Source organism: Rissa tridactyla, chromosome 4, assembly GCF_028500815.1.
Source record: "Rissa tridactyla isolate bRisTri1 chromosome 4, bRisTri1.patW.cur.20221130, whole genome shotgun sequence".
Classification (NCBI taxonomy): domain Eukaryota; kingdom Metazoa; phylum Chordata; class Aves; order Charadriiformes; family Laridae; genus Rissa; species Rissa tridactyla.
Window position 1 is genome coordinate 9,626,131 of NC_071469.1, and position 20,423 is coordinate 9,646,553.

Consider the following 20,423-nt stretch of genomic DNA (forward strand, 5'->3'; position numbering starts at 1 on the left):
CAGATGTGGTTGGTATGGGTTGAATTTTGCAGGATGGCATCACTATGTCCCACAGAACCTACTACTGCATGATCTTTTTTAATTCAAATGTAGATGGGAAACGGGGACTAAGCAGAGTGGATTTGTGAATAACCTGCTCTGCATCTTGAGGGAGAGTGTCAGTCCTCTGTAACCCATGGAGTTCAGCCCCAGGCAAACCTCTCGAGCTCTTTAGTACGAATAGCAGAACACGTTACTTAGTAATAAGGCAGAATCACCGTGGGAGTTCTTTCAGCTTCCTTCATATCTGTCTAGCATATCAAAAAGCCTTTTGCAATCCAATATTGTATGTATAGATGTTCATTTTCTTAAATGTGATACTAATAAAGGTGGAAGAGAAAATTTTCTGGTTTTTACAGGACAGTTTCAGTATTAAACACATACTGGACTTTGTATATTCATGCAATGAAATAGAGGGGATTTGATAATGTTATGATAACTGTGACTTAAAAAAATAGTAGTTTCTGTAACTGAAGCTGTTGATTTTCCCTTAGATGAATATCTTTATGTGACAGTGAACCATATGTCAAAATTTCATTTGTCTCATCATTTGTGAATGGAAGGGAGCAACATTTTAAGGGTTACTGTTTAAAATGTTCTCCTTTCATCAACTTCAGCACTGCAGTGAATACAGGCATTGTTGATATTTAAGTGGGGAAAAAACAAAAGAGTAACTGTTCTAAATAACTGGAATATTTTTCTGAATTTTTATGGTAATTATTAATTGCTATGCTTTTTCAGAAACAGCCATAAAGATTGGTCTCAATAGATCGTTGCGATTATGGCAATAAAATTGTATGTATACATAAATTTAAGCTGTGTTGACATACACTTAATCTTTAAAGCTTATGTTGTTATGGGAAGGCATTTTAAATCAAAAAAAAAAAGCTTGGTGTAAAACAGATAGTCTTCTATAGTCTGACGTGTTTATGAGATGTAAGATTAGCATTTAAAATGGAGAGTCTATGTTAATCCTTCAGAAAAGTGGAATCTAAATTCTTTTGAAAATAAATTGGATAGTACTCTTCTGCAAGAATGACTTTATTTCATAGTCAGTTTTCAGTGACATCAATATTTTTTTCCTATTCTTTTGTCACTGAAAATGTGAGTAATAATTGGAACATTGAATACTTCTTGGGTGTAGAACATTTTATTTTCTAGGTTTGGGGTCCTTTCAGTTTTTCTAAAACTTTTGAAATTGAAACAGCCTTTTTCCTTTGTTTCTTTCAAGAACACATAACATTTTCCAGTCACTTAACCAAGCATTGATCTGCCATAGATAAAACAGCAGGACCCCATCTTTTCAATTAATATGCCTCCATCTTTATAGGCAACACATCCTCCAACTTTTGTCTTTTCGGTAATGATATCGAAAGGCTTAATCACACAGTCATTTTTATAGTTTGTAACGTCTTGTATTCAATTGTATCTCCTTCATTTGTGCCCAGAATACCTGGAAATTACAGGTGCTCTCACATCCAAATACTGGTTGGCTGTCCAACTTCCAACTCATTATGGAAACAGCTAGACAGCGCTTTACATAAAGGTATTCATCACTTTCTCACTTTGTGATGATACAAGTTTCCATTTTGCCTTCTCTCTCCTCATAATCAGAGAAGACCTGAATGTGGATGAGAGCCCACGTTATCCTTTATCATCATTTTTATCCTCAAGCAAACACTTAATTGACATGAGTAAGTGAATCGGAACCTGAGCAGCAGACTTGCCTGAAATTATGGCTGTTGAATTTAAATACTCTTTCTGCTCTATGCTTCTGATTAAACCCTACAGTTCTTACAAAAGACTCACAGAAATTCTTGAAAACTAAGTTTGTAAATTCTTCAAAATGTAGGCCGCTCTCTCGATCCTCTTGTAGTTGGTGAGAGAGTTCCTAGATGACCTAGAAATAAATCAAAATAGATTTTTCTTTTGCTGGCCCTCACTGTAAATGTTCTTTATAACAGTTTCAAAGAATTTGACACAACTGTACAAATTAGGACTCGGCTGCATAATTTGTTAAAAATGCATTTTAGTCACCATGACTAGATCACATGCAACTTCACATAACATTATTAGACAGGGAGGCAGCAGTAAAGCTTTCCATATCATCAAACTTCCTTCATTGGTGCTGTTTATAATCTCCCTTGCACACCTACACCCTGCAGACCAGGTTTTGATACATTTGCCTCCAGTAGTATCTGTCTCTGTATGCAGTCCTGTATTTTTTTTCAGTAGAACTGCTTTTGGAGCAAGGTTACTGTTCCATGTGCACGTAGGAATGCCACTAAGTTGGTCCTAAGTGTTTTGTTGAATTAATTATGTTAATTATGTCTTTGTAATTAGCATTCTCTTACGCATCCTGTGTTCAACTTCATGGAGGTTAATTTGGGAAAAACACTGTGGAAGGTGAAGCCAAATACGATGCCTTGCCATCTCATTCTCAGATCTTTCCACTGCAGTCTAAGGAATTAAGCAGCTAAGAATGACCATAATGGCTGCACAAGATTGCATTCTTTAAAAGTACTATATAAAAGTATAAATAAATTAATTGCGTATATATTAATAATTACATAAAAGTACATCTGTGCTTTAGGAAAGCATTTTATAATAATGTAATGTAAGAATTACTAAAAGTTGTATCGCGTTTTTCAACATCCTTTGATACCAGATACTGTTCAAGAGCAGCTGGCTGACCAGCCAGTAGCTGCCCACCAGCCCATGGAGGAACTGGTGTGTTGTGGTTGTGGTCACTGTGGGAAAATGCGGAGGCAAAGGCAGAAATCCGAGGTAGGCTGCTTATCACTTATCATAAAATACAAGAATAAAAATCTTATTAGCAGGTCACAGTGCATTAGCCATGGTTCACTCTGTTCCCTGCAAGCAATATTTTGTAAGGTGTAATGTTCTTGTTCGCTGGTACACCTCCTATCTGAAAATGTTTGTAATTCTAACCTCTCTCAAGATTATGTTGAACCATTGCAGGATTATTGACTGTGTCACTTTATTTCAACAACTATGCAAAAATAAATTATTTTTAAAAATGAACTCAGGCATTTGCTGATTTGCAGTTAATATATTTTGGCAATGCATCAAAAAACTCTAGCATCAAACTATTCCAAAAGCAGGGAATAATAAAATAATGTATCATAGAAATCCCCATTGACCCGTGCGTTATAGATTTTTTATTAGGTTCTGAAAGGCAACTGTCAAAACAGACACCTGTGAGTCGGAACTGGGGTTTTTTTAAACATCTTTCCCTTGTCCACCAAGAAAGAAATCTCTGTTTGTCACTTCCTATTGTTGAACAACAATATGAACTTTCATTTTCAAAGGCTGGCATTCTGTTACAGTTTGAATAGATTCCTCTCTCTCTGGGCTTAAGCCCAGAGACTTAAGACTTCTTTATGGGAAAAACTTAACAAGAACTTCCACTCTTGGAACTCCATTATTAAGTACTTTATTGCTGTGTCAGTGAAACATGAAGAAATGTTTGTTTGCTGTAAGTTTGTGGTTTCTAGTTCCCTGTACCAATTTTTCACAGCCTAAAATGAAGTCCATTGTTTATTCATTTGTATACGATGAAAAAACTTGGAGTGCCCTACCTTTAAGCGTGACAAATAAGGATAAAAGAAGGCTAACTTGAGCTTCAGGGGATAGCAGATGTCCTGCTCTTCACACTTGCTTACATGGAACTCATCGTAGAACAGGCTAAAGTTTCACGGGAGATTTTGTTTTGCAGAACTAGCATCAACATTTCAATAATCTGAGAACTCAAAATGAATTTTTATGTCACTTGTGATATCTATATTATTTGGGTTTTAATGTGCATTATAGAGTTTCTGAGTTTGTTTATCATGGAGATCAATTTGGCTTTGTGCCTGCTCCTATTGAAATCAGTCCGAAAACAGATTCAATTCATGTTGTCCTAATACACTATCATTGAGTAAGGAATCATCAAAATATCCCCTACATCAAAATATCCCCTACTTAGCAGAAAGTGATGTTGGATCTCTCAGCTGTTTCCTGCAGACAGTAGAAAAAAAATTTATTACCCTGAAAGTGAATTTATTATTTCATTCTAATAAAAAAATGCCTACTGCTATAATAAACAGCTCATATAATACATCAGAGGGAAATTTCAACCATATGTGGTTGTTAAAGCCATATGTTGTGGTAACAAGCAAGAACACTATTGAATGGTCACGTACGAGGCCTATTCTTGGGTTAACTTAAAGCAATTGAGATGACCGTCTTGATTTTTTTTAAATTACAGAGTACATTCAGGGAAAAGTGCTTTACCAACAGGGTCATGTGCCCTGTTGCTAGGAATGCAGGGTAGCGTTTGTATCCTTGTGGGAGGCACTGGGGATTTCACAGCTCGGGTGTTTCGGTGCAGTGTTGTTATCCAGCTGTACCCTCTCGCACCAGAACCATAGTGTTAGTAAACACACACAGACTCTTTGCCGCATTTTCTCCCCAGGGACAGTCACCGTTTATGGATCTTGATGGTGTTCGCATTCACAGCAACAAAATCACGTCAACCTGTCCGGCTGCGAGTCAGGCAGTGCCCGGTTGGCGGATGGCCCCTCGGCGCGGCTCCGGGGCGGGGCGGCTAGAGGGCCTTTCGCTGCTCTTTCTGCCGCCGCAGGCCCTTGGGAGAAGGGCGGCGGGGCTGGATTTCTCCTCAGCGCACCCCCGCCCCCCGAGCCGCCATCTTCGCGGCCGGCTCCTCTGAGGCGCTCCGGCCTCGCGGCAGGCATGCGGGCAGCCGTTCAACCGCCGCCGCCGCGCGCGCCCCGCCCCGCCCCGCCCTCTCGCCCGGGACCGACCAATAGGGGCGGGCACGGGCGCGAGACGGCCCCGCCCCTCGGCGGGCTACTTCTGCGCGCGGGCGGCGAGCGGCGCGGCAGTGCGCGGAGCAGCCGTCGGTCATGGCGACGGTGCGGGAGAAGGCGGCGGCTCTCAGCCTCAGCGGTGTCTGCAGCCCCGCCGCTCGGCCACCGGGTACGGGGCGGGACGCCTGAGAGGGGCCGGGGTGGGGGGGGCGCGGGGAACGGGCTGCCCTCAGCTCGGGCTTGGTGGGGGCGGCTGGTGAGGTGAGGTAAGGTGAGGCGAGGCGAGACGGGTCTGTCCCGCTCCGCGCCGGGCCCCTGCCCGCCGGGAGCTCCGTGCCCGGCGCCTTTCCCGGCTGTACAGAAGTTCAAAAGTTGGCCGCTCTCCGCCGGTGAAGGGGGGTGTTTCCGCTCGGGAGGCCCCGTCCGGGCTTCGCGCCTGCCCCGCCGCCGCCGCCCCGAGCTCGGCCGTCGCGGTGGGCTCGGGCGAGGGGGCGGTGGCGAGAACGCGATGTCTGTCAGGTGCCCACGGGGCGGCGGTGAGTAACGGGGAGACTCGAGCAGCTGTTTCTGTCCTAAAAGCGGGTAAAAAAGCAGGTGGGTCGTTAATGTGATGTAAAAGGCTAAAGGTCGCTTGTTGAGAACAGTTTTTGCTTTTTTTTCCCCACCTTGAGCACCTTAATGCTTAATGCCACACTTAATACCACATTCCCTAAAAGGTTTGGGGTGTGTGTTTGAAAGGAAGAGGTGATAAAGCAGTGGTTAATAGTAGAATTATTGCAGGTAGTATGTGTTGATATTTATTTTAGCAGCAGAAACCAACGTTGGTGTATGCTTGGTGGTGTTGGGTTTGGGTTGGTTTGGTGTTTTTTTTTTTTCAGCAGCAAAATGTAGGACTGGAAGGAAATGCTGTATCCTGTTTTGTTTGTTCTGCCTATCTGAAGGTGTCATCGCGTTAAAGTATCAGCAAGTGTGTGCTTTGTCTCTCTTGTACTTCTGTAGCTTTAGAAACTGGAGGTTCTGGAAGGCTTCTACCTAGTCTGGTTCAATGCCTTGTATTAAAAAGCTTTTTTTTTCCTGATACAAGTCTTTTCAGAAAGTAGGTGTTTATTTGATAATGTCTCTGAAGCTGTCTGTTGCTTTCCTTTATGACAGTGTTGGTGTGCTCAAATGCTATTGATTTCTCTGTCTTCCCCCCCCACACACAATCTTTACTGCATGCCCTAGCTTTCCCCCTGCTCCTCCTCCCCCTGCCAACTTGCTAATTTCTGGGCTCTCTGGTAGATGGAGATCAGCTGGAAGTTCTGGTGCCTAGAATTGGAATACAATTCTCTAATGCCACTTCAGACTGAACAGAAAAAAAATACCTCCTGCATCTCTGTGGAAAATGTTCATGGTAATATGTTCCAGAATGAGTTTCATGTTGGTTTTTTTTAAACACTGCATCACACTGTTAATTCATTTGGTTTGAGGTCTGTCATAACCCCAGATGGCTTTCTGTAGGATTGCTGCCAACTCCTCATTCCATATTTTGCCCTTCAGCTTTTGATTTCGCTCTTCTTCCTCTGCTTTCTGTCTTAATAAATTATTCATTTGATTTACTGAGAAACATATAAGCTAATTCTAGCCACTCTGGTGGCTGCAACTCTTCCCAGTTGGGTGCCACCTGCAAACTTTGTAAGTGTATCCTGTATTTTTAAGTCCTTGTGGAGGCTGGGTCTAGCCTCTGGTCAAACTTAGTTGTTAGCATGCTATTCTTAATCAGACTGGTAAATGAGTAATAGTTCAGTGGTTTTATTGTGGGAGGGAAGACTGGTTGGCTCAGGGAAGTGGTACTGAGTACACAGAGCTTAAGTCTTAGTCGGAGCAGAGGTGGTAGAAGGCTGTTCTGTGGGATAAGTGTTGAGTGAGTGGTGTCTCAAGAGAATTCTTGATCTTATTAGTGTTATGCTAAGCACTGGTACTAGGTAGCTTATGTGTATGCACAGTCCTGTAGTAAACAAGGTTCTGATGTGTCTCTTCATCCCTGCTTCCCTCTTCCCTGCCCACGTGAATAGTTTTGTCAGTGTCAGTAGAGGAACTAGGGAGTTACAAGTACATGCAGCTAGCTTTTCCTTGTGCGAACATGTGTGCTTAGGAGGAGGTTCTGTAAGAGTAACAATTAGGTGATGGAGGAACATGGAAAAGCGTAGTGCCACAAAGTGACAGGCTGAAAAAGTAGAAAGTCCTGGTTACAAAGCTTCAGGCTAATTGGTGAGAGCAATCACCAGAGTGAGGTACATTGGTACTTTGGCAGACTTCCTGAGGAAGTAACAAAATGTTAATAGATGAGCGACTCAAGCCACACTGGAAATCTCAAAGATTTTTAAATCCTTACAAGATTTGTGAAAGCTAGTAGCCAGAAAGGGGGCAGTTCTCTTCTAGTTGCAGCATGAATTCAATCTTTATGCTTTCTCTGTTCTTAGGCTTTAGCTTGGCGCAGAAACCATTTGGGGCAACATATGTCTGGAGCAGCATTATCAATGCACTTCAAACTCAAGTGGAAGTGAAAAAGCGTCGCCAGAACCTGAAGTGCTACCATGACTGTTTTATTGGTTCGGACGCGGTGGATGTTGTCTTTGCCCATCTTCTACAGAACAAGTATTTTGGGGATGTTGATATTTCCCGTGCTAAAATAGTGCGCGTATGTCAAGCCCTGATGGATTACAAAGTATTCGAGGCTGTTTCAACTAGGGTCTTTGGAAAAGACAAACGCTCTGTATTTGAAGACAGTAGCAGTAGCCTCTACAGATTCACAAATGTCTCAAACCAAACAGAACTCGATAAAGATTACCAGCAGTGTACACCACAAAGGTTAGTACATAAAGGAACATGAAGATAAGAAAATTTTTGCAATAAGAAAATGTTCTGGGGGAGAGAAGACAAAACTGTCATACAATTACAGGACGTGGGTGGGGGGAAAAGTAGATACAGATGTTTGTGGGTGGAAGATAGGTAGGAAACAGCAATTTGAAGTGAGTAAATCATTCAGCCTGCATAGTTACTGGTTTTCTGTGTCTGTTATCACATTGCCTTAGGGAAGGAGGGTAGAAATTAAGTGCATTACAGATACTGATCTGTTGGGCTCTAAACCAGTATAACCAACTGGAATTCAGGTGCATCGGGCTAAGGCAAGGGAACAATCTTTAGTCATTGCACACCTAGCTCTGGCATAAGGAAAAGAACAGGTAAAAAATAGTTTTTTTTTTCTTTTGTCATCTTAGTTTCACTATGCTTCAAATTCAGCTTTTTGAAATGTTTTCAGCTGTTTCTTCATGTGTGTATGAGTTGTTCACAGACTAGGTAGCAGGCCGTTATGCTATTGCATGCCATTGTAGAACCAGAGGGAAGTGCAATGGTGTGGTTTTGTTTCCCCGTCTCTTTAGGAGTGGGCAAAGAAAACCCCGGTACTAACTGAACAATCACAAAACAGAACACACTGCTGTGTAGATGAGACTTTGCCAAATAACTTCCCTTAAACAGTTTTTGTCAAGTGTTTGTCTCCGAACATACTGTTACAAGAAACTACATTTGTGTAGCTATTGCAATAGTTTTAGCAATGCACACTTTTGAAAATTGCAAATAGTATTGACCTAAAAAGAAAATACCTTAAATGATTGATGTGTTCATGAGTAGCAAATGCGAACTCAAGTGCATCAACCTAACTGATCAGAAAATTCTAGAAGCAGAGATTAAAAATTGATAGTTCCTTCGTCCTGTTTCTCCCCCCTCTTTCCCCCAACTAGCTTTTTTTCTGTGCTAAAGCAAACAGTCCCATGCCTTTATATGGAAAGGGGAGGATTTGTGAGGAATAAAAAACACTTTAATCAATGTGATATTTTCAAATATATTCATCACAAGGGCTGTTAAAGCAAGACCTAGAATATATTGGACAAACAGTCATGAAACAAGGTTATTCATGTTCTATTAGTGTAGAACGAAGGTGTTTTTCTTCTGGGCAGGGCACAGATACGTTGAATTGCACTTCTCCGTTTAGTGAAAGGAACAGATCTGTTGATACATACAGCTTGTCACATACATAGCAAAGATAGTGGACATCAAAAGGATTTTACAGTGCCCTAAAACAAAGAAGCTATAGAAATTGAAATTAAACAAATATGCTTGGAGAAGTAGTCATTTTGTAGCTACCTGAGAATATATGAAAGCAGTTATGAGAAGAACCAGCCAAAACACAGGAATGGGTGACAGGTTTCTGAAGCCTTCCACTAGTTGATGGCATGAAAAACCCTCATAACTTTAGGAGTGGTGATGCTACAGAACAACCACCTTCTGGGTTTTTCAAGAACAGCTCTTAATTTTTGTCCTCACTTGACCATCAGGAATAATGTTTCAAAACTCAGGAGGTTTTGAGAGGGGGTTGTTTGTTGTTTTTTTTTTTTTCTTAAATAATTTCTCCTCCTTAACTATTTCCTCTCTTAGATTTTTTTATTTTTTTTTCCCTGTGGTAATTGAAGTATTTTGCCAATGCTGGCTGTGACAAGTTCCAAGAGAGGAACTATGCACTTGCATGCGACAGCTGCATGCCGGTAATTCTTTAAGGTATCATACATTCTCTCCTGTGTGACTTGGACAAAAAAAGTGTCGGGGGGAGAAAATTATGTAAATATTTATATAGAGAAAACATTTTTTAAATCTCAGACAGTTATCCGCATCTGTATGTTACATGATACGTTTGGTTATCCATATGTATGTATATAAATATATATAAAAACTGTTTTTTAATCTCAGGCATGAGAAGAGCATGTTGTTTCACTCTACTCCTGTCAAACCAGAAAGCTTGGAGGATCTCTGGGAAAACCTGAGTTTAAAGCCTGCAAATACCCCTCAAGTAAATATCTTGGATAGTTTGTCCCGTCAAGGTAAGCCAAATGATGTCTCGGTCATTTATATGTGGGAGAAGGAAGATAATGACTGGAGAGGCTTATACCTGTCAGACTGGAGAGGGAGTCAAACTGACTCTCATAATATTTTGTGTTGAGCACCATGTTTAACAAAGGCCAATTATATTTGTTGCAGGCTTGCTTTTTACCTTTTCGTTTCATCAGACAAGGACCCGTTATCTCTAGTTGAAATAAATCAGTGTTGAATTTTGTGGAGAAGAATACACAATTGTTTAAAGCTTGATTTGTGTTAGGAGCATTCTTTGTAATATTTAACTACCTGCATTTCATCTGTGCTTGACTTAATCACGGACAATGGTCTACTGTTAGCTAAAACTCTTCCCTAGCTTTTTAACTGTGTATCTGTAGCGTCCAGTGTTCCTTCAGTATTACATAAAACTGTTATTGACAATTCATGTCTTCTCTCAGACTAAACTATGATCTAATGCGTTTTTTCATTTGGTTAAAAATGCTAATACATCCTAGAAACTTGAAACTCAAAACTCGAGCCAGATCATAATTGTGGACGCTGTGGACCTGTGGACTAAGGATAGTGTCGCTGTTACACTTTTTTTAATCCTTTATCTAGAACAAAGATTGCTTGCAAATTAGAGCACAAAGACTGTAAGGCACTTCAGACTTACCCAAAAAGCAGTTCTCTGATGCTTGTAGTTAACTAAACAAATGGCTAATTATTTCCTTTTTTGGTGATAAAATGCACTTAAAGCTGATAAAGGCCTCACTCTCTGCTACTGTATATCTTTATTTTGGTGAAATCTGTTAGATTAGGACTGATGGGAGGATGGGGAGTTGTCCTTTTCATAATCTCTCTTTTTGCACATGCTGAATCTCTGTGTGCTTTGTGTGTTCCATCCTTCCTAGTTATTAATGAAGTATGGCGAGAACAAACAATTGCTCGTCTGCTGCAGCTTGTAGACCTTCCACTCCTTGAGTCTTTACTTGAGCACCAAGAGGTCAGACCTCAGCTTCCACAACCACCGAAGGGAACTGGATATGTCATCACAAGTAACTACCTAGACAGAGAGATTCTCAAGGCTTTCAGTGACTCACAGTAAGTATTCATCGCTCACCTCTGCAACTCTGAAAAACTTTCTGCTTTCAGTACTGCAGAAAGGATGCAAGTAGGCACTTTTCTCTGCTAGACTTTACTGGATTAATTGGTAAATAGCAACTGCTAAGCTCTAAATCAGAAGTAGCTGAGACAATTTCTGCTGAACAGTGGAAGAGTTGTTGAATGCAATGGTAGTATTTGATAGTATTCAGAGGGGAAATTTTTGCTGCATTGAGGGAAGAAAAGAGCATTTTGCTATTACCTTGAAATTTCTTCCTTAAAAATTACCAAGAGGGAATAGTTTAATTTCTCCTACTATATTAAAAAAGCCAAGAATGCTGAGCCTGAAACCATGTATAAATACAGTTAAAAACATAGAATCAGATCAAGGTTCATGTTTCTGTTTATCTAGCGATAATTATGTCCTTGTCTAACAGCAGAGGACATCACTATCTTTAGGTGTAACTGCTTGTGACTATTTACCTGTGCGGGTTACTAATTCTTCATCTTGATTAAATACATAACAAAGAGGTATATGGTGGTGATCTACCTGAGTGTCAGGAAAAGTGTATTTTTAGTTTGTGTGTCAATTTCTAATGTATTTAAGGACCTACACAAGCAGTGGGAAACCAGTCTATTTACTTTCCGTGAAAAACAACACAAACAACTCTGAAAGGCATCAGTAATGCTACAAACTTTAAACCACTCTCTCTTCTAGAACGGATGAATGGCTCTCAGCAGCAATAGATTGCTTGGAATATCTTCCAGATCATATGGTGGTAGATATTAGCAGGAACTTGCCTGATCAACCAGATAAAGCAGACACATGGAAACTGCTGCTGTTTGAAAGTATTGGTACATATTACGGCCAAAAAAAGGAGCCGCTGTTAAGCCACGCATCTGAAATTCATTCAGGAATTGCAGAACTATTAGGTAAGTAAAACAAAGCTCCTAAGCTTATGTGAGAGATGTTCTGACAAACTGAGTATTTACTACAGCAGCCAAGCTTAAAGGTTAACTTCTGCAAGTTTCTGTTGTTTGGTTGGTTGGGTTTTTTTTTTTAATTTCTAGTCATAAAGACTGTGGTTTGAAATTATTGGTCCTGACTGTATGCGTTTCTGTAGTTTGTCTCCAGGTCTGTGTAGGATGGCTCTGAAACTGGTGTGCTAGAATCTGGGAGCAGTTGGTATCCGTGGAAATTAAATGTCTCTGTGAAATTAAATATAAATACGGCCTAATAATAAATATTTAGGCAATAAGATCTAAAGTTAAAAAGCTGCGTGGATGCTTTGTATCCCATTCGCAACTCTTCCCCTCTTGTCCATAGAAATGTGCATTTCTTAAAACTTATGTTTTGATGGCATTTTAGAAAACTCTTGATGTTTTAGTCATCAATTAACATCTACTCATCCCTGTTCTCCTTATTTTTCATCCTCCTCTGGCTTGATTGTTCTTCTTATTCCATGTTGGTAGGAATGTTTTGCATTTATATCTCATTCCTCCTTCCTACATGATAAAGGGGGGGCTATCAGTATAACCTACTTTGTGTAAATAATTCACGCATCTAAAATGGGTATTCTGCATAGTAAGGCAAACTAAATAAAACTTAGTGAAGCTCTACAAAATGGCTTGCAATTAATTCATCAAGCTAACCCATTTATCCAGGACATATTCCTCATCTCTTGAGAGATCTCTATTTCTACAACAAGTCGTCATTCATTTTGTTATCAGAACTGTTTTCTTCTTTTCAGTATTTCACATTCCATTCAAGATGGCTGAACTGTAATTGAACTTAATTGAAAGTGAGTTTTCTTAAATATCAGGCTAAAAGCCTGGGTGTGGGCTGTTCTCAGACTGTAAGCAAACAGCTCTTGTCAGCCTGTGAGAAATTTTCGTGAGAATGGATTGCTCTGTTTGACCAGCTCTGTTTAGAGAGATGAATGTCTCTTCAGTGGCTAATTTATGTGGTTTATTGTAACACTTCTGTAAATAAATATGGCAATAGATATCTTTATCTCTCCCCAGTGAATGGGAAGATGGAACAATCTTTAGAAGCTGTTCAACTCTATTTGAAACTTCTAGACAGCCAAGTCAGGGAGGAGTTCAGAAGGCTACTGTACTTCATGGCTGTTGCAGCACATAATTCTGAGCTCAAACTACAGAGGGAGGTAAATGTGCATACTGAACTTGTTGCTTTACGCTTACTGAAATCTAGAAGTCCTGGGTACTGGTCAGAAAACATATTTGTAGCTTAAATATGTGACTACAAGAAAAGCTATGACTCGAAAAGAACAAAGGCCGTGCCCTTCTTAAAGGGGCAGACTAATTCTCCTCTTCTGGTCATTATTTCACACTATTCTTTAGAGTGACAACAGGATGGTTGTGAAAAGAACATTTTCTAAAGCTATTATCAACAATAAAACCTTATGCAGAGGGAAAACTGACCTCCTGATCTTGTTCCTTGTGGATCACCAAAAAGATGTGTTAAAGGTAAGTACTAGAAAATGACCAGGTTTTTGTGACCTTGTATGCTTATGCAGAATTGCCTTTTTCTGAGCTGCTGTTTGACTGTCTTTTCTTTCTATTCAAGATCCCAGGGACACTGCATAAAATGGTCAGCAATAAACTGGTGGCTTTGCAGAAAGGCCAAGATCCTAGTAAGATAACAGGTAACAGTTTAAACTGAACCTTTTATTCTTGTCATGCACCCAGATAAGAAATGGAAGGGGCTGAGATGATGCAAAAAGACTTGCTGAAACAAGACCTAATTTGCCTCTAAAGGAAGATGAGTCTGTAAAATCTTGAAGGTGGTTGACTGTGGTGGTAATTATCTGAATGTCTCGTGTTTCCTTTTAGGCTATACCTTTTGCCAAAAACTCGATGAAAGAGAGTATCGTTCCAGTACAGAGAAGACCACAAAAGAAGAGCTATTATCTCTATTGAAAGCTATTGATGAAGATTCAAAGCTTTCTGACAAAGAGAGAAAGAGACTGCTAGGTCAGTTTCATAGTAGTAATCCAAGTATTTTTATGCAGTATTTTGGAGACAGAGTTACTAATATGTGTGTGTGACTTTAAATATCGATTACTTTCTATACTCCAGCATTGAAAACACTAATATATTTGTAAATCTTTTGTATTCATGTATCTAATAAAATTATTTTGTGGAAATGGATGGAATTTATACAGTTATTACTAAAGCCAACAGTACCCAAGTTTAGCCTGTACTTACAGTTTAGCTTTGCTCATTCTTAATTGCCGTAGGGCCAAAATGATCCTTTCTTTTCCTCACCTAAAGCCAAGTCTATTGACTCCCTCTATTCAAGTATTGAAATTACTGAGGATGGGAGATGCCTCTCCAAGAATGAGATCTCTCTGCCTTCTTTTGTACCAGCACTGAATTTTGTTGAACATGTTTTGGTTTTTTTCCTAATTCCCCTTGCGTTATGTGACTCCCTCATGTAGCATTGATCTATGACTTGCTGTGTAATGGACAGAGCTGAGTAGCATCTTCTGCTTGATATTCCACTGCTTTTCTTCAAGCTTGTCAGCTAACTGTACTGTGTATGTATAGGACAAATTACTATGCTGTTTTAAGGTGAAGTGGCACCATATTGAGGAATTGCCAGGGAAGATGGCTCTTTCCCAGCTGAATCCTGCTCTGTACCCTGAACTGTTGAGTCTCCTGGGATGGTGAAGATATTCTGGATTTTTAAGTCAGTCTGGCTTTGGCTGCCACAGAATGTACTGTTCATGGCTAGTTATCTTCATCCCTGCAGTGTTTTGCTCTGTCTGTAAGTCTTATTGATGTCACCAGCTGTAATTAGAAAAGAGCTAGAACAAATGAAAGACCTTTGGGTCTTCTTATGGCTGTATATTTTATCTGTGTCTAGTCTACAGTGGAAATCCCAAGCTGTGCCAACACAGGCAATTGCAAGCAGGAAAATATATAACATAATCAGAGATCTAATTTTGACTTCTGTGGAGCTATCTTTGGGATGATGCCAGCAAAACTTCATTAGAGTCACTGTTGCAAGAACTCACAAATTTTGTTCCCATACCCAGTGTTGGTAGAGGTCTGTTCTTTCATTTGAGGGGGGAAAAGGCTAGTTTAATTGGGATCAAAAGTAACTTAATCATGAAAGCAAAGTGGTAGTAACTGTTACAGAGAAAACCACAGTCCTATTTGAGACACTACCCTGTAAGGTATCACTAAGTAACTCTTCAGTCATTAGTGGCATCTGTTGCCACTGGTTATTTCTTCTCCGAGCACTTTCTCTGAAAGTGAGATGCAGACGTGGTGTGTAACAGGACAATGTGTTACTGTATTCTGAGGGGGGATGGAAGACAAACGTACAAGAGGCTTATTCTAGTCAGTTAGAAAGGACTTCTAAAAGATAATCAGTTCTTGAAAACTAATAGTAGGGGGGAAGCGTAACCCTTTTTAGCAGTTTTGTTTTTTTTTTTTTTAGTTCTTAGTTTTAACTGAAAGCTTTTGATTATAAATGCACTTTCTCAGAAAAAGTGGCTTAATCCATGCTTTAAAATGTGAGGGTGGAAAGGCAGTTTCTTGTTCTTAGAATCTCTGATCGTATTTTTAAGTTACTTGTGCTGTTGCGTCAGCAGAACTATATTCCTTCTCTGCCTCTGATTCTGTGTGCTGTCTGGGCTGACCTCACTGGGAAGAGGATGAGATTTCGATCTTGACAATGAGCTCCTGCCTATGGGCATCGCCGGCTGGAGAACGAGTTCTGAATTACAGACACCACTGTGTGGTGTGAGTCACCGCCTGGCTTCGGTGCCAACTTTGCTTTCAGGCTCCCCAAAAGCAGTCTGCAGAGAAGAACCGGGCAGGAGAGATGTTTGGGAGCCTTCGCTGATAGGTACGAGGCAGGGCCAGCATGGCCTTTCCTCTACTTGGGTGTGATACAGCTTGTCTGACAGTAGCTAAGGTTTAAGTTTGGCTGAAGGGACTGATGGTCGCAGTGTCAGTGAGTGAACACATCCCAGTGGGACAGCAAGGAAAAGCCACGGCTGCTTTCCCTGGTTGCTGGGTGGATTTAGTCTAAATGAGCAGAGTGTGGTATGTGTTAAGAGTCCAGGTGGAGGCTGTTGTGGTGCAGCTCTCTTGAGTGCCCCTTGCCTACATGGTGGCAAACCCCCCCCAAAAAAAAAGCATCGGTGACCCATAATATTGAGGATTATACTCGCACCCTTGGAACGAAGGAGAGCGGTGCCCCATCGCCTCCCCTGTGGGCCCGCTTTCTGATGAAAAAAAACCCCAATAAATACTCAGAGAGGCGCGGGGCGGAGTTCCTCGCCCCGCCCCGGCGCGGGGAGGTGGCAGGGCCCGGTGCGGGGCGGGCCGCCGGCAGGCGCTGGGCCCGCCCTGCGCTCGGGCTGCGCCTCTGGCCCAGCCTCGCACCGCCGGCCGGCAGCAGCGGGGAGCCGGGGCCGGGAGCACCGTTAGAGCTGGTGGCCGCGGCTCCTTCTCCCAGCGGCGGTAAGGCGGCGGGGGCCTGAGGCGGAGGGCGGCGGCGGCGGGGTGCGGGGCTGGGAGGCCGCCGGGCCTCCGTGGGCCTGGGGCGGCGTGGAGGGCCCCGGGCCCGCCGGCGGGACTGGGCCCGGGCCCTGTTTGCTGGGGAAGGCGGCTGGGATTCGTTGCTGTGACATCCCCTTTTCTGTTCTCTCCCTGCCTCGCCCGTTTGGCGTCTGGAAACACGCACCACACACACACACCCCCACACACACCCGGCCGCGCCGCGCCGGGGCTCGTTTTCCGTGTGGCCCGTTTATGAGCCCCTGTGGTATCTGTGCCTGGAGCTGCTGCCACCAGCCCGGCTGGGCGACGCAGGGAGAGCGCCCCGAAACTTCCCGACCCGTGTGAAATGCGTATTGCAGGAAAATCAGCGCTCAGCGAGGGTCAGGGGGTGGAATGGTAAGATTACTGCTATGTGATACGGTGTTTCTGTTGTGATACCTTGTATTTTGGCAGACCCTGCTGATGGACCAGGACTTTCAGGGCCTTACACAGAACAGGTTGCAGGTAGAGAGAACAGTAGAAGTTCACAGGCATCCCTTTTAATCTGGAAGAGGGGACAGAGGACAGGCTGCAGCTGCACCACGCAGAGCTGAGGTGCTGCTTGCCTTCGAGTGGGTTACCAGGTGTTGGTGTGGCAGGCGAAGGGAGGGAAGAGGAGACAGTTCAGCGTTGGAACAGAGCTTGGAGAAAGGTGGCCTTCAGGGCCTGTGTGTTTGGCCTGCAGGTAAGGGGAATTGTCGAGTCTTATCTCACACAGACCAGCGGGGTCACGCGTGAAGTGAGGAGGATCTGCTTCAGTCTTGTGCATGCTCCACAGAAGCGCAATGGAGCTTACTTAATGCTGGTGTGTGCATCAAATGATTTGAGGACCTTAGACGGAAAAAACCCGTGGAAATCTTTTTGTTTTAATTTGTGGGGTTTTCTCTTGCACTTCGGTTTTTACTAAAAATAAATCGGAGGAAAGCGTGAAGAAACAGATTCTGTTCTATTAAGAGTCAGAATCGTTTCTGTGAAAAGAAAGATGATGATCACATTTCTGGAAGAGGTATTGTCAAGCTTACTTACCCGGTGGAAAAAGGATTTGTTCTAGATGTATTCTGGCAAATAATAGCAGTAATCCAGCAGAAAAGAGTAGACTATTGCAAACTAAACAACTAAACCAACAAGTGTGCCTGTTTACCTCATCTGCTGAACAGTCATTTGGTAGAATGGCCCAGGAGTTCTTGTTCCCACTTTATGCAGCTGAAATAGGAAATGTTTTTTTAACAAATGGTATTTAAATGAAATTGTTCATTTTGAGACTGTAGCTCTTGATCTGCCATTTTATGGAAGGCAATACTTTAGGATGTAGTCTGCATGGTAGGAATGATGGCCTGGTGGGCAAAGCTGGGGCTGGTAATCATGAGACTGATAATCACCTTGGCCCTGTCATTTATCTTCTGTGAGTCCTCAAGCAGCTTAACTGACACCTCAGTTTCCTTTCTGTAAGTAAGATATAGTATTTCTCTGCTTTTCTAAGGGTAGTGAGGATAAAGCACAGCGAGAGATTGCGAGGCATTATGAAGTGTCATGTGCATTAAAGACCTAAGTGAGTCTTAGTTGAGTCATCTTTATGCTTCAGATTTTCACTTTAGGAGGATGCTTTGTGGTAGAGAACAGATAGGAAGAACCACTGTCTAGTCTGGTTGGATGAATGTGGAAGCCGTTATGATCATGCTTTTATTCTAGCCAAATTCAACAACGTATTTCCCTCCTGTCTTTAACCAGTCCTATCTTATAATTTCTACTGCAATTGTTGCTATGATCTTCTCTACTAACTGCTTCTTTATTAACAGAGCTACTCATCCTCTTACTGATAGACTGTTTGCAGTAACAGACCTTTTCTCTGCTAGACAGGAGATTCACTTCTCCTGGAGCACGTCACCGGTCTCCCGCTTGCATGCTGGTTTGGGTGCCTTGCGTTACACCTAGCTGGAGGCTATCTCTGCCTTAGTCAAATGGGTGGCAATATGACTCCAGCTTTGCACAGACTACCACTTTCTTGTCCCAGCTGGGACTGTCTGTGTGTGTGCAGTGGGAGACGATCAAGAATTTGGGGCAGGGACATGAGTGTCTCTCTTCCAGCTAGAGATGGGGGCTAATATATGGGGTCTAACAACACCCGTGCTGATGTCTTAGTTTTCCTGTGTAGTTTATCCCATGCTTTGTTTTCTTTTCTAAAATAGAGATCACACAGTGCTGGGGACAAGTGTTGCGTGCTGTTGTGTATCTCATGCATCTAGCAACATGATGATCCTGAGTCATTGCTGTAGAACAAAACCATTTCTTACAGGCACTGAACTTTCCATCTGTCCTGGAGAATCACATTGGCGCAATCAATTTAAGCACTGATGGAGTAGGGTTAGTTATTACAACTGTTCTATGAAAATAAAAAAAAAAAATCTCAGTGATGTGTTTTATATTTCTACACTGTTGCTTGCTTATGCTGCATCCTCTTCGGTGTAGTCTTTGATGCTGCAAGTATTTTTTCCTAGGAGCTGTGAGGCGTCTCCGGAGGCTGTATCACTTGTTGGAGTGGGGATGGTGGGATACATGGTCCACTTTTATTCTTTTTTTGAAAGGCTTCCTGACTTCCCACTTCACAGAACATCCAGGTTATTTAATCAAGTAGAGACATCACATGCTCTCTAATAGATTTTTGTAAAATTGAAGTGTGAACAGTAGCCTTCTGTATGACAGAGAGTTTTCAGTGGTAAGACGTGCAAATTACGTTATTTGGAGGGAAACCTGTATGTGAAATAAGTGAAGATAATGAATGGTGAGACATGCTTTTCTAGCAGTCATTTTTTCAGTGTAATTTTGGGTACACTGCAGGTATCTGTGATGTAATATAAATATTATTTAATATCTAATGTTTAATAAACAAATATTTTAAATACTATAACTATGTTCTTTACTGTCTTAATGTTTTGGGGTTTTTTAAATAATCCTGATATTTTATGCAGAAATCATGACCCTTGCATGGAATGAAAATAAGGGAGTAGTATTTTATATTAATTTCTCTCTAGTCCTTTTCCTGCTTCTTAATGCATTTGGATGGCTCAGAGTGAAAACTTAAGTTCTGAGCAGTTGGGGAAGATCATAATTCAGGAGTGTGTTTTGTTCAGAAAGCTTTATTGTTATGTAGTGGGGAAATGTCTCATTTGGCACAATTTTTTTGTAAACCATGTTTGTAATACTATTCTGAAGGTGTTTTTCATAAGCAATGCTAAGAAAGAAAATAAAACATATTTTTCTTTCTCATCTGTATGCATTGCGGTGAGGGAACAGTTTCAGATTTTTGAGAATTTACTAGGAATGCAGATTAAGTAAACGGAAGCTGTGTTGAAAGCATCCTGTTCTGTGTAAGATGGGAAGTGAGTCATGGAGTTCAGGTCCCCTACCATTATGGGAATGACATCATATAATTCCTCATAAGATTCTTTTTATTCTTACTTTTTTCTTAATCAGGAGAGCTCCTGGTGATGTTTTCCCACTCAGCCCTGTCAGAAAATGCTTATTCATTCCCTTTTTCATCTTTTTTCTTTTTTTTTTTTTTTTTTTTTTTGAAAAGAACCAACTGAAAATGTCTCAGAATCCTGACAAGCCACATTCAAGTGAAGAACAGTTGAGTGTTTTGGAGGATGGTCAAGAGGAGAGCTTGGACAACCCAGATCCATCTATCAGAAAAAGAATACGACAGAGTGCTCCAGGGTCACACAGAGATGATACACCGAAGTGTAAGCAAAACTGCTTTATAAAAAAAAAAGTAAATTCTAGAATTTTGTTGGTGGAGACAATCATGGCATTTTATAGCATCTGTGCGAGTTTGACTGTTTTGCAAATAAATGTCGTATGACTCCTGATCATTTGCTTTGAAACTGTGTGTAACACCTTTCTCTCCATTTTGTTTTAATACTTAATTGCTCACAATAACCATGTTGCTCTGAGCCAGATACC

The 20,423-nt window shown here is 41.6% G+C and overlaps 2 protein-coding genes across 12 annotated transcripts in view; both read left to right on the forward strand.

Moving 5' to 3' along the window:
• Positions 1-4,918: 4,918 nt before the first annotated feature.
• On the forward strand, positions 4,919-14,057 carry DEPDC7 (DEP domain containing 7). 4 transcript variants are annotated; one of them, XM_054200962.1, is made up of 11 exons: positions 5,150-5,468; positions 5,816-5,841; positions 6,156-6,267; positions 7,337-7,724; positions 9,660-9,790; positions 10,694-10,883; positions 11,602-11,816; positions 12,909-13,051; positions 13,248-13,373; positions 13,474-13,552; positions 13,740-14,057. In XM_054200962.1, the coding sequence occupies exons 3-11, from the start codon at positions 6,156-6,158 to the stop codon at positions 13,952-13,954; spliced, it is 1,599 nt and encodes a 532-aa protein (XP_054056937.1). In that variant the 5' UTR covers positions 5,150-5,468; positions 5,816-5,841; the 3' UTR covers positions 13,955-14,057. The 4 variants fall into 4 exon arrangements, with proteins under 4 accessions (XP_054056936.1, XP_054056935.1, XP_054056937.1 ...); XM_054200960.1 differs by lacking the exons at positions 5,150-5,468; positions 5,816-5,841 and adding an exon at positions 4,924-5,043; XM_054200961.1 differs by lacking the exons at positions 5,150-5,468; positions 5,816-5,841; positions 6,156-6,267 and adding an exon at positions 4,919-5,043.
• A 2,192-nt stretch (positions 14,058-16,249) lies between these two features.
• Positions 16,250-20,423, forward strand: part of TCP11L1 (t-complex 11 like 1) — a 28,475-nt gene continuing 24,301 nt past the window's right edge. For 6 of the 8 annotated variants that reach the window (XR_008466209.1, XR_008466208.1, XR_008466207.1 and 3 more), the window contains exons 1-2: positions 16,458-16,820; positions 20,038-20,203. Coding sequence is in view for 5 of the 8 variants with exons in the window: in XM_054200230.1 (XP_054056205.1) it covers positions 16,818-16,820; positions 20,038-20,203 (169 nt within the window). In the remaining 3 variants the exon portion in view is untranslated. Of the gene's footprint in view, positions 16,386-16,457; positions 16,821-16,859; positions 17,149-20,037; positions 20,204-20,423 lie in introns of those variants that run through there. The other 2 variants (XM_054200233.1, XM_054200234.1) reach the window with 2 other exon arrangements.